This window comes from Archocentrus centrarchus, chromosome 3, assembly GCF_007364275.1.
Source record: "Archocentrus centrarchus isolate MPI-CPG fArcCen1 chromosome 3, fArcCen1, whole genome shotgun sequence".
Taxonomy (NCBI): Eukaryota; Metazoa; Chordata; class Actinopteri; order Cichliformes; family Cichlidae; genus Archocentrus; species Archocentrus centrarchus.
Genome location: NC_044348.1, coordinates 7706821 through 7720249, shown reverse-complemented (window position 1 = coordinate 7720249; position 13429 = coordinate 7706821). Strand labels below are relative to the sequence as shown.

Below are 13429 nucleotides of genomic sequence, written 5' to 3'. Positions count from 1 at the left end.
CATGGACAAGAATCTATTCTCCAAGAACCTCTGTACTGTACCTGCCAATGGCTGCTCTTTACTCAGGTCGTGCACGACTGCAGGAGGAGGACATCTGCACAAAGCTATCAGTCACCGGTTGAACTTGGTTACAACAGTAATATAACCCAGATAAAGGGGGAAGCACAGCAGTGAGTACATGTACTCCAAAAAAAAGTTTTTATTGTGAATTTACATCTAAACCCTCACTGATGTGAACATGGAACACAGACTGGTGTCAGGCTGGTCCGTGGCAATGCAGCACTGATTTTGACCTGTGAGAGAATATGTGGCCACGAAGGCCTCAGTGCATAATCATGAAGGCCCAGGTTTGGCATCATCAATGTGTTTTTGTGTGTGTGTGTGTGTGTGTGTGTGTGTGTGTGTGTGTGTGTGTGTGTGTGTGTGTGTGTGTGTGTGTGTATGTATACACAGTTTACAAAGGAAGTAGTTGGTCATTATAAGCACCATTACAACCCCCCCCTCTATTCCAGGGGCTTCCTCTAGTTTACAAAAGCTTCATAGATTAAAAGTGGCATTGATTATTACAGTATAAACACAATTTACATGTAGTATAGAGGAGAGCAGGCAGGCTATGAAGCTAGCTGTTATTGTTGCAAAGACATGAAGCCTTCAGAGAGGCCGATGGATTGTATCTTGTTCACTACTGAGTTTTGTATGATAGCACAGTGCATTCAAAAGTCTATGTGGATGTGTTGCTAGCACCAGTAAATATGACTTATTCTAGTCAGTAGGAAAGATGGAAAAGCATAGTTCAAATACGCAGTAGGAGTCGTTCAAGCTCAGACATGGCTACATCTCAATAGTCCATAATAGTGGGTTCCTTTCCTCTCCTAAGCATTCTCAATTTTTTTCATCTCCACTCCTTTAAATTATTTGGGGGGGGGGATAAAGAAATGTGTTAACTTCTGCGTGTCCAGGTTTGCTTAGTCATTTACCTGAGGGGAGGAAATGAAATTATTCCAGACTATTGGGACTCGCCTACTTTTTTCCACTCAAGCTGAGTTCTAAAAACAAACCAAACAAAAAAAAAAACTCGGCCCTTAGAGCTTTCTGCAGTCCACAAGCCCTTCAATGTGGCATCTGATTCCACATATCATTATACAACATTAAACCCTACAATTAAAAACCCTATTCACACCCTCAATAGTGCTTTAAACACAGCTGGAGTTGTGTGTCAGGGCAATACGCGCTTCATTTGACTGGAATCTTTCATACTGCCTTGTTCAGCTGGTACTTTCCACAGAAATTGTACCCATGATATGCAGAATCATCTTTGGTAATCGAATGACACAGAGCAGTCAATCCCCCACCCCCACCCCCTTCTTGTCTCTTTGGTGGTGAGCCCTTCTCCCGGTTGGAGTGAGTAGAAGTTGCCCCTTAGCTGCTGACCCAGAGTCAGAAATGTTTGGCCTTTGGAGAGTGTGAGCCTGACGCTGGATTAGCAGCTGTTGGCAGCATCTGCCTCTCTCAGTCTTGTCATGGTTAATGGAGGATGATCTGCACCCTCATCTTCAGTATGTCTCCCAGCTGTCCTGTGAGGTAGTCTTTATCATGCTGGTCCTCCAGCTCAGCCAGCTCCTTCTTCCTGTAGAGGGGCATACTACTGATCTGAAGGTCGTATGCGCCAGGCGCGAGGCCCTTCTTCTTGCTCAAATGCAGGTAGGTGACACCCTCCCTCTGGCTGACTTTGAAGTAGCCTTCCTCGTTCCCGTAGTCGATGCTGTAGCGCACGTGTTCGCTGAGTGTGGTTAAGGCCGGGGTGAACTCGAGGATGTGGTCCCGGTTGCTCAGGTCACTGATGTTCAGGTGGAACTGGAGAGTGTCTTCTATGTCCACACTGGCCAGGCTGACCACCTCTGTCTCAGTTAGCTGCAGAGAGAAAATGCAATCTGAGTTTAGAGGATAAAGGACGAGTCCAAGAAAAAAATGACAAGGTGTTACGATAGTAGATTGTTGCCAGTATTTTATCAATAGTGAGATACAGTAAACACTTTTATTATTTCATTAGGCTTAAAGTAGTAAAATTTAAATGTAGCTTGTCAAAAATCTTAGAGGATTTTAAGACTTTGTTGAATGTTAGGCTCCTCCAACTTTCCAAAACCCTCAATTTCCCTTAAAATATACAGAGGACATGCCCTCGCTGCACTCACTTATAAATCCAGGCCCAGTGTGCTTCATACAGCTTACCTGCATGTCTTCCAGAGGATCTTCCTGCGTTGAGTTGATGCTGCGGCGTTTGCGTCCCTTCTTGGGATAGCCATTGATTTTACATTCATAGCAGGCCTCAGGTGAGAGTGAATTATCCTCCATCTCACCTCCCTGCCCAGCACTTGTAAAGCCCAAACCTGTGACACAGTGTCTGAAACAAAAAAACAAAGCTATTAGTCACCTAGAAACACCCTGAAAGCACTTATACAGGAATCACTCATTCACCTACCCTTGCCCCGCACGGAAGTACCCAGGTGGACATCCACATAAGTATCCCCCATCTGTGTTTGAACAGCCAAACTTGCACGGGTTCTGGCTCGTGGAGCACTCGTTGATGTCCGTGCAGCCTCCAGCGGTCTGCTCGTAGTTGAAGCCGGTGGGGCAAAGGCAACGGAAACTCCCCAGGGTGTTGTGGCATGACGCTCCCCCGCAGATCTGGCTGTTCAGGCACTCGTTCTCATCTGGGTCACAGGAAGTTGATGGGAAGTAAACAAACACGGGGTCATTCCAGTTAAAAAGAGACAAACAATACTGGGAAAGCCTGATATGAATGTTGTAAATATGTGCAGACATTCAAGCTAAAATCTGAGGTTTAACTAAGAAGCACTCGTTGTTTTGCGGTACATGCATCAGAATGCACACAGTCCATGTGATTGCTTTCTCGATAGTTTAGCTATTCCCAATTATTTTATGTACTAAAGGGATTTTTGATGTTGCCTTTTTAAATTTTTGCACCTACTTCAATAGTTCATTTACTCTAGCATCTTGTATGTTTTGCCTCACATTAACTAAAAGTGCATTTTCTAATGAAATTAATGCAGTTTTTTTAGCATCATATGTATGACACTGAAATAAAAACATTTGAGACCTGTTTATATTACAGGAGTGGCAGAAAATAGAGGAATGATGGACACCTTGTTTTAAAAAGGTCTTCAGACCTCACTCTATCCCAGAACTTCAAGGCTGCACAGCTGATATTTTAGCAACAAAGTCATGAGGACGTTCCAAAATGAAATAATTGTTATATTTTCTGTAAAAGAGAACAGTGGTGTATTACTTACCAACACACTGATTCCACTGGTAGTGCTGCAGGTAGCCTTGGGGACAGCTGCACCTGTATCCACCTACTAAGTTCTGACAGCCATGTTGACACCTGTGCGAACCATCACACTCATCCATATCTGTCAGACACACACACACACACACACACACACACACACACAGAGCAAAATTACTGCGAGAGTCTTTTTCTGTAATTAATCAGCTGATGCTGGGGTTGGAACAAAGTGTTTTCAGACCTTCACAAGTTTGTCCGCTGGGATCTAATGAGAATCCCCGCTGGCAATCGCAATTGAAGCTGCCCGGAGTGTTCTGGCAGACACCATTGGAGCCGCACAGATTGGGGTCTGTTGCACATTCATTGTTGTCTACACAGACAAAAAGGGAAGGTTCAGACAAGGGTAAAACTGGAAACTTGATATAAAGGCTCATTACCCTGATTTGGACTTGCTGAGTCACTAAAAATCTATGCATATTTGGCATCAGTCTCTAAAAATAGGTCAGGTTACCGTGAACTTTTGGTACAAATTGTCTTTATGTCTGAAAGAGGTTCAAGAATGAAATCCCTGATCGGCTGGTCTAATACCAGACCTGAAGTGGCAAAAAAAAAATTTAATTTTAAAAGTGAATTCTTGAACTTGGGAATAAAAGAAAAGCCAGCATCAATTTACAAGAACTTTCAGAAAAATGTAAGTGGGTGCTCGAGAAACAGGTTTGATTGTTGTGATTGGAATCCGTGCAAATCTCAACACGACTTTGTTGTTCAGGCTGGAAAAGAAAGTAATCTCTGAATCTCAGCTTTTAAATATGTTTAAATGTGCTGTTGTCTTTTCACAGTTGCTTGTGATTTAGAAAGACCGCTTATATGTTCCCAGCTCAGATCTCCATTTGAAGAAACAGTCAGCGTTTGGAACATAACGCAATGCTTTTCCTTATTTGCGTCTGTGTATGTAAACGTTTACAATGGTGGATGCTCACACTAAACATGGGCAGAGTTTCAAGTAATGAGATCAGTGTATGTACAAGTTAACCCCATGAGACACAAGCTCAGCCTTCAAACTGCTCTAAATGCTCTGTTTCAAACGGTTTTATCTACTCTTGTTTCTGCATGATGCCAAGAACAGTGGATATTCTTAACATGGTCAGTGATCGTAGCAGGCACATCCACCTGATGTTCAAACCTTCTGTTTAAAAGAAACAGCCAATTAGAAGAAAACTGACTTAAAGGGAGAGGACTGAAATGGCTTGATTCAGAGAGTGGGTAAACTGAGGGGCCAAAACAAGACCCATTAAAAGATAATAAAGAATATATTGACCTGGAAATGATGCAAAGCTAATCTTGCAGAATCACAGAACCAAAAAAAAAAAAAATGGAGCTGGGAAATAAGCAAAGAAGGTCCGCTTTAAAGCACATTTGAAATCCATTGTTAGACTGCCTAAAATAGACTGTCCTCCTTTGTTTCTGAGGTTCACTGTCTATCACTTTGTCTTACATGTAGGCACACAGCAGTCATAGTGTGACGTCACAGCCATGTTTTTCCAACTTCATCACCCATAGACTAACAGCCCATCCAAGCCTGCTGTGTGACATTTGCGTGGGTTCAATTCTAAAAAAAAAAAGAAGTTTGAGGGTTCCCTGACACTGATGTGAGGTCACGGGTGCAGTTTTATGGTCTGGAAAAAGGCTTGTGGTAGTCATGACGATCTACTGCAATGTTCCATAACAAGCACTGTTAAGCTGCCATGACTACAAACCAGGCCAGCCTAGTAAGACCAGTGTGATATCCGCCAGAGTCCATTAACGCTGAATGGGTTTATAAAGGTTAGACAAGAGGGTGCTTCCCGTGTCTATTATGAGTTGGGCAGGATGACAGTTATTCTGTGAAAAGACAAGCTGTCTGGGTGTGAGATATCCTATTTGGACTAAGAGACAGCTGATTAAAGATAATTTTGAATTTAAATAAATTATTTGGATGTGCAGTATTTAATGTTTTTACCAATGCAGGCAGTGTGGTGCTGGGTGAAGCCGGGAGGACATTTGCAGGTGAAGCCACCGATGGTGTTAACACATAAGAACTGACAGTTATGCTGTTTGGTCGAACACTCATCCAGATCTGTAAACAACAACAACAACAACAACAACAACAACAAAGAATTAATTTCCCAATTGAAACAGTTTAGTAGTTTATAGTTACGATACTGGGGTTGAACTACTGCTTGCTCTAATGTATGTGAGCTGCTCTTCTTCAAGCAAATTCCAGTGCTTCTACAGTCACTGACCTACAAATGAACTGTAAATGAACTAGACACCGGAAACATAGAGGGGTACTGTAGAGGGGAAAGCTAAAACTATGGCAAATACAGACTAAAGAGGCCATAAAAAACTGAACATTATTAGCATAGCTGTTTAGGCTTATAAACATGCCTGATAAGCACGGATACAGACAGATGCACCGTGTCAAAGGCAATGGGTACATCTGCATTCACTATTTAAAAGTGAGCATTTTAGCACAGCAAGCAGAAAACTGCCAGAAGGTCCGGCCCACGTGGCACTGCAGCAGCTCTAATCTGGAAGCTAAATAAACCGTTGAGCTCAAGTGATGTGAGAAACACCGGGCATAATGTGGGCTACTCCTGAATATTAAGAGATTCTTTGGGTGCCTGTGCAAGTTACCTCTGCAGCTCTTTCTATCCTCCTGAAGGATGTATCCTCGGGGGCAGGAACAGAGGTACCCTCCCTCTGTGTTCTTACAGATAAAGTTACAAGGCTTTGGTGCCTGTATGCACTCATCCACATCTAGAGGGAGAGGCAGAATGAGTAAAATACAGAGACAGGTCCTGTAGCCAGAAATTCCATAAACAGAGATGATGAGACAGACAGACTCGAGCTGCATTTTTCATAGGAGGGTGTAGGCAGTCCACCCACATAGTTTGGGCTCTTTTTACTAGACAGCAGGAATGAGAACGAGAGGTTTCCATTAAGTGTAAACGTTGGAGGTGAATTTAAGCCTTACCCACACACAGTGTGCTGGTGATGTCAATAGTGTAGCCAGGATTGCAAATGCAACTGTAGGAGCCCAAAGTGTTGATACACTGACCATTCCTGCACAAGTTCCCCATCACACGACACTCATCAATATCTGGACGGAAACAAGAAATGTTAGCTTACTTCAAGATAGTTCAAGTCTCGGTTGCTTTCAGAGTTTGCCAATAATTACATTTCAAAACACTGAACAGTTCCACACAATCTTGGGGAAATATCTGTCATGAACTTTTTTTTTATGCATCAGTGGTGCAGCAGGTATAAAAGCACTGATTTTTTATTTTTTTTGCTAGAAAAATTTAAAAAAATGCTTTGCAAGTGATTTCAACACAGCCAACAACAACTATCTGTTATATTATATAATCTTCATTGCTCAAAATTTATACAGCCATCTGAGTAGTTTGTGGTTTACATGCCGGCAGTGGCAATTTTAGAAAAAGTATAACAATCACTGCCATATTTTTCAGGCCTCAGCTCATCTGGAGCATACTCACACCAACAAGGATCCTTTAATGCAAAAACAGATTAAAACAACATACTCTTCCTTTTCATTGTATTCATGTTTGATTACTGTTCCTCTATTAGACCACTTAAGGCTGGCTGCAAAAAGGAGTCACTCCCCATCCACTCATGTTAAAACATCTAATTTTAGAGCATAAAAAAATCATGTTTAGCACCTGGTACAAAAAAAAAAATCTGCCTTTATAGCTAATTTTCTGCTGTGTGCTCACTGAATGAGATGTGACTCTTGTATTCAGGCTCAAAGTTTAGCATTATTAGGCTCGTGGCCATTTTGACTGATAAGTGGATGCCAACACAAACTGCTGTAGCCTGTTAGGCTTCACCTCAGCTAATTATAGTCACTGAAGCTCTCAGCTGTATCTGTAGATTTCATTCAGGGTGGAAATCACAGAGTAGCTATTACAATATGTTGCACATGACTCAATGGACTGCAGTACAGTCATCTATAATATCTGGGTAACTGAAGAAAAAAAAACTGCAGGAACTGTGTGTTTATATCCCTGCAGTGTGGTGTGGAGTTAAATCGTTTCCCTGCCACCTGTCCAACATTTTCCCCCTGTGACTTTCCTTTTCTTCACTACAAAGTTTGTTCCTTTTGGTGTGGGATCAGTTCATATGTTTTAATAAAAATACAGACATTTGGTGACACTGAAGCGATAACTGTGTCGTAAGAGGATATACGGCTGTAGTGTTGTTTTATCAAAGCTCGAGCGTTGGTGCCTTTTGGATTTTTTTTTTATATACAGTTATCTGACAAATCACATGACTTGCTGTGTGGCTAACTGCACAAACATCCTATCCTAGAAGTTGGTGCTTGAGTTTCGGCGAGTGAAATTCTATTGTTTTATTAATATTTTATTATCTAGCGCTAATTAGAAGGTATCTGTGTCTGTATGATACAGATAAGCCCACCTGTTGTTCTGAAAATAAAATAACACCTTGTAGAAGTTCCAAACTTTTCAACTGTATAAATTAACTGTGGATTACTAAATCAATCTCCATTTTTCACAGTGATAATTTGATCTGATTGAAATACCTCTTCCATCAGTGGTGTACCCAGGTCCCAGAGGACACATCTTCTTGTAATGGGTAGTCCCTGGCAAGGGGCAGAGCTCACAGTTGGTGCCCCAGCCTCTGCCCCCATCACAGCAACACTCTGACTTGGTCACTGGGATCCTGTTAGTAGAAGTCATCTGACACAGAGTGGTCAGAACTTCAGTGAAACAGACGCCTTCACGGTTATCTGGAGGGTGAGAGAGAGAGAGACACGGAGTGAGACAATGACGGGGAAGCAGACCAAACCACCCAGACAGGACCTGGACTCACACAACAGACATAAATAGATAACCCACACTTCACTATCACTACTGTCTGTAAGAAGGAAGATAACCATACAGCTTACAAAGTCGCACTGGAGTTTTTCTCACCAAGTTCCACACATTACAGCTACCCAGAGGTATACTGTTTATTCAGATTAGGAAGAAAGGCCTCGAAAGTATTTCCCTGCCCCTGTCCTGATAGTAGCAGACACCCGTTTTTTTTTTTTTTTAAGACGCATTGGACAGCATCATGGAAAAGCTAAATTCCCATCTAAATTTGATGGAAAATAAAACTGGTTTCTTTTTCTGCTCCTAAAGAAGTGTGTTAACTTTTAAATTATTTATATGGGTAAAATATGAGGTAATATGGTTGCTTTTTTATTCATTAATGTCCAAGTTGGCTGGAACTGGTGATTTACAAATATTTGGTTTAATTATACACTCCTAATCTCATCATCCAGGTATTATATCTGATCCAACTTGAAAGATGTAAATACAGAAAGAAGGGCTCCTCTTCTGCTTAAAACCTCATAGCCTCATTTCTGTGCAGGCAAGAGTGACATTTTTAAATTGATGGCAGAGTACATACCAATACATTCTGTCTGAGTGGGGTTAGGGATGAATCCTTGGTCACATCTGCATCGGTAACTTCCTACTGTGTTCTCACAACGGCCGTTCTTACAGATACCTGGTTTGACTGAGCACTCATTCAGATCTAAAGCAGACAGACACACAATGTAAAGATACATACTATATTAACTGTATTCAAAGTAAAGCTGAGTTGAGGTTCATTATGCCCTACAGTAAGCCATGATAATTACCCATGCAACCCTCTCCGCCGGGCTTGCGCGTGTATCCAGGTGAACAGATGCACATATATGTACCAATCAGGTTCTTGCAGGTCATGCCTCTGCTGGCACAGTCATCTATACCATCTTCACACTCATTTTGGTCTGGAAGATAAACAACATACTAAGAGTAAGAGGATGCAAAAGCTTTAAGAAGCCCATGTGCATGCATGCCTGCACAGCAATTACACCAGTGATGTAACACAGACACTCAGACAAAGTACTCCAGAGTTTAATCTAACCACCCAATCCAACACTGAGCTCTGGAGTGATAACAGGCTTGTAGTGGCGGTCTGTTTGGAGCGCTAATGTAAATAGTGACGTTATAGACACTGACATGTTCCTCCTGACTCACCGCTTTCCTCCAAATACAACTGTTGCTATGGCACGCGAGGTATACGAGAGAGCGGAGGTGTAAACAGAGACTCGATCGGCTACAGTTGTCAGAGTGATTTAAGTTCATCCCGGACAGAGAACGCTTGAGGATCTCACAGAAATACAGAGAGAGTGCATTATGTAACTGTATGGAAGGTAAAGTTACATAACGCACTGAAAAGTGCCGGAAGAAAAGTTTTGAGATTTTCTTCCGGCACTTTTCAGTTCACGGACCTGCAAAATCTGACTGTATCAGTGAGTCATTTTACTGTAATTAATACCTTTGCACATCCTCCTGTCCTCACGCAGCACGTAGCCTGTGGGGCATTTACACTCGTACGAGCCCACTACATTAACACAGCGGAAGGCGCACAGCAGAGGATTCTGGGCGCACTCGTTGATGTCTGGACCAGGAACAGAAAAGGGACAAGTTACACATAAAGACTGCATGACATAAATGGGAGCTCAGATCTAGCGTCACATACCTTCACAGGTCATCATTGGCCCAGGCTCAAAGCCGTCATCACACGTACACTCAAATCCTCCAATGACATTAGTGCATGTGCCGTTACCACAGGGACTGCCAACCTCACACTCATTAGTGTCTGTATTGAAGAGTGTTACATAAACCCCGTTAATGTTACATTAACATAAAAAAAAAGTGATTGAGAATGACTGTAAAAAAGAGGAGGATGAAAACAAAGAATAAACTGACCTTCACATCTGACTCCACTGATGTCAAGGTGGTATCCCATGGGACACTCACAGCGGAAAGAGCCGTCCGTGTTAATGCATTGGCCATTAATACAAGGATCATTGATGCATTCATCAATATCTAAGATCAGAAATATCAACACAGGGTGAAATTACATGCCACAACTTAAGAAAATTAAGATTTATTGTCACAACTCATGTACCTTTCGGATGGTCATCTGGTCCCCGTTCATATCCCTCATTGGGACAGAGAACGCGATACGCCTCTGGAATCATCAGATGTCAAAAGTCATAAATACCACTAAACAATTTCAATAATTTTGCAAGCATGCATGTAAGTGGTTTCCTACATATGTGTTTTGCACATCTGTGTCTACGGTCTGATTAGAATACACACCCTCTTCTTTGTTGGGGCAGATTTCACAGGGGTCTCCCCAGCCTTGACCAGGCATGCCGGTGCAGCAGCACGCTTCCTTAGTAGTGTTTTGAGGCTTTGGAGCAAGACAGCGCCCATTTTCAAACTTTGTATAGCAGTAGTTCACACGGATATCTAAGGGATAACACACACACAGAAGGTAAAAACAGTGAACAACGATGAATGGATGGATGAAGTGTTAATTAATACACAGAAATGCAATGCTGTCAAAATACTCCATTACAAGTCAGGATCCTGTCGGTCTTTTTTAATGGATCTAAAATCAAATAACTCGAGAATCTGAAGATTGTAAAGATTGTAAAAAAGTTTGTTGCCTCTGAAAAATCTGTAAATCTTCTGAGAAACTCCATAGTTGACAGGTTCACCGGTCTTGGCCACAGTATTCCCAGACAGAAGGGTTATTTGTTTAAGGCAAACATATGAACAGTTATTTGAAAAAACAAATTTTTTTTCAGTCAAATAATGCAACATTTATTTGTGCTTCCTCAAAATGGGATCTTGAATTTTTATGCCAAGGATTATTATGATTTTGCTTCCTGTTTCTTTTGTTGGTTTCAGCCTCTTCATTTTCTGGCAGCTCTGCCACCAGTTTCAATTGGCTGTAACAGACAAATCCTTTTGAAATTCAAAAATCCATATAATGAATAATGAGGAGCCTTAGTCTGAAAAACATCCATGACAATTCTGGAAAAGTTTGGGGAAAAAAAAAAAATCAGCCACAAGGCTCAAAAGTCACCTCGATATTAATTTAAAAAAAAAAATTTTTTAAAATTTCTTTATAGACAGGATTGAAGTTGTCTAATTATCTCCACTTAGTGATCTGGTATTCTCTTGTTCCTCCAGGACTAGGCAGGCACTTACTTGTAATAGGAAGCATATGGTTTTGCTCTCCTGCTAGCCACGGCCTTCAGTGAACTCAACACAAATAAGCTTTCTGACCACCATAGATCACACACACATGCGCGCACACACACACACACACACCTGGCTCAGAGGCAAAGATCACATACGTGAACACCTGGTGCTGTGAGGAGAATGTCAAAGAGTGTCACATTACGTTCCACCATGAAACTGATTTGTCAGCCTCTCTGCAAAAGAGATTGATGGAGCTCTGTGCACAGCCCCTCTGCAAGTATATGCAAGTATGCGTTCGCGCATGTGCATCGCAATCTCAATGTGCATATCGTTTTCATATTTTGTACTTTGTACACTGAAAAATATAATATTTAATAGGCTCACACACACACACACACACACAGACATATGTACTCTCTTTTTAAGGTTATTTTTTCTTTTTTTTAAGTGACAGAATCTCCTGAAAAAAAAAAAAGCTTTCAAATAAATCAGCACTTGGCTACCACTGACAGGAGGGACAACAGTCTGAAGTGTGGTGACAGATATTTAATAGTCATAATTATGTAAATTTGCAAAACCACTACAGCATTATAATTTAAAACATATCATTAATTTGAGGGTCTTGGTGACCAAGTGGTTAAGACACATACCATACACTGCAAATGCAACCCCTTTATCACTACAATGGTTCCACCCAAGGATTAATGCGGCATGTCATTGCCCTGTTTCTGTTTTTCTTACTATCCACCATCAATGATTGCAATGAGAAAAAAAACCCCAACCCAAAACAAATTATCTGCACAGCCTATTTCCTCGCCACACATATATGCCTTTAGTGAATGTTTCTGTTACCAAAGAATGTAATCATGGCTGAATTTGAATGAACATCCTGCTAATAGGGAAACTATTGGATATCCATCATCTATCTCCACATTTGTTCACACAAGCCTCTTCAAACTTGAAACTTGGGGTGTTTCTAGTAAAAACACCAGTAATTGCAGCGCTGAGTTTGAGCTTTTTTCAATGACTGGTCTCATTTTTGGGAATCTTTTTTTCCCTGTTTCCAGGAAATCAATAGAAATCAATGGGCGTCACATCAAAAGCATCACTGTGGCTCCTATGCTTTGGCAGTAATTGTGACCAGTGAATACAAAGTGAGGTAAATTAGAATTGTAATTAGAATTTCACTAAATTAGGACCAAGAACCATAACCAGGAAGAAATTAGTGATGTCAAAGAGACCTCAGTGACCATCACTGATGGTCAATACTGACGATTGCAGGCTGTAAGACTACTATAAGACCACTATACTACTACTACTACTACTACTATATATAATATAGTATATTATATATAGTAGTAGTAGCAGTATATACACATACACACATACACACTATATTATGCACAATGCCATAATGCCTTCATCTTTCATTACCAGTGATGTCAGTACTCTGACTACTTTTTTCAGTAACGAGTAATCTAACGTGTTATTATTTCCAATACAGTAATCAAATTAAAGTAACTTATCCAAGTCACTGTGCGTTACTATTTTTTGTCATTTTTCATAGTTAAAAGATATATTTTTGCTTTCTTCTTGCGTCTCGTGACGTGACTCCGATGTTTCTATGTGCTTTTATGTGTAATGTATTTGCTTATATTGGTAAATAGAGTGAAGTCAGCGTGATTTATGAAGGGCTTATATATGAAATTAAGAAATAACCTGTTTTTCAAGAATCTTTAGGAGTCTGTGTTATTGTACTTACATCATAATCAATCCAGTGCTTTTTGGCCACTTCAAATATCTTTACAGAACTGTGATGTTATATTTGTTGTGATTTCTGCAGCCTTCTGAGCCAGATTTTTGTTTAAAAAGACATTTTTAATGTCAGACAGTTTTTACAGTCATAAAAAAAACAAATATATAAAAATCACTTTGCCAAATACTGACTGCAGCTTCTATAGAAATGCTGTTTCTCACTCAAAATTACTTGATATCATTCATGAGAGAC

At 40.8% G+C, this 13429-nt stretch overlaps 1 protein-coding gene across 2 annotated transcripts in view; it reads right to left on the bottom strand.

Moving 5' to 3' along the window:
* Positions 1–175: 175 nt before the first annotated feature.
* Positions 176–13429, bottom strand: part of fbn1 (fibrillin 1) — a 61786-nt gene continuing 48532 nt past the window's right edge. For both annotated transcript variants that reach the window (XM_030718587.1, XM_030718576.1), the window contains 16 exons: positions 10528–10680; positions 10334–10396; positions 10132–10251; positions 9902–10021; positions 9698–9820; positions 9015–9146; positions 8783–8908; positions 7911–8117; positions 6324–6449; positions 5984–6106; positions 5307–5423; positions 3549–3677; positions 3312–3431; positions 2480–2711; positions 2230–2401; positions 176–1911 (listed from right to left, as the gene is read on the bottom strand). In XM_030718587.1, the coding sequence (XP_030574447.1) occupies positions 1525–1911; positions 2230–2401; positions 2480–2711; positions 3312–3431; positions 3549–3677; positions 5307–5423; positions 5984–6106; positions 6324–6449; positions 7911–8117; positions 8783–8908; positions 9015–9146; positions 9698–9820; positions 9902–10021; positions 10132–10251; positions 10334–10396; positions 10528–10680 (2450 nt within the window). In that variant the 3' untranslated portion in view covers positions 176–1524. The remainder of the gene's footprint in view (positions 1912–2229; positions 2402–2479; positions 2712–3311; positions 3432–3548; positions 3678–5306; positions 5424–5983; positions 6107–6323; positions 6450–7910; positions 8118–8782; positions 8909–9014; positions 9147–9697; positions 9821–9901; positions 10022–10131; positions 10252–10333; positions 10397–10527; positions 10681–13429) is intronic.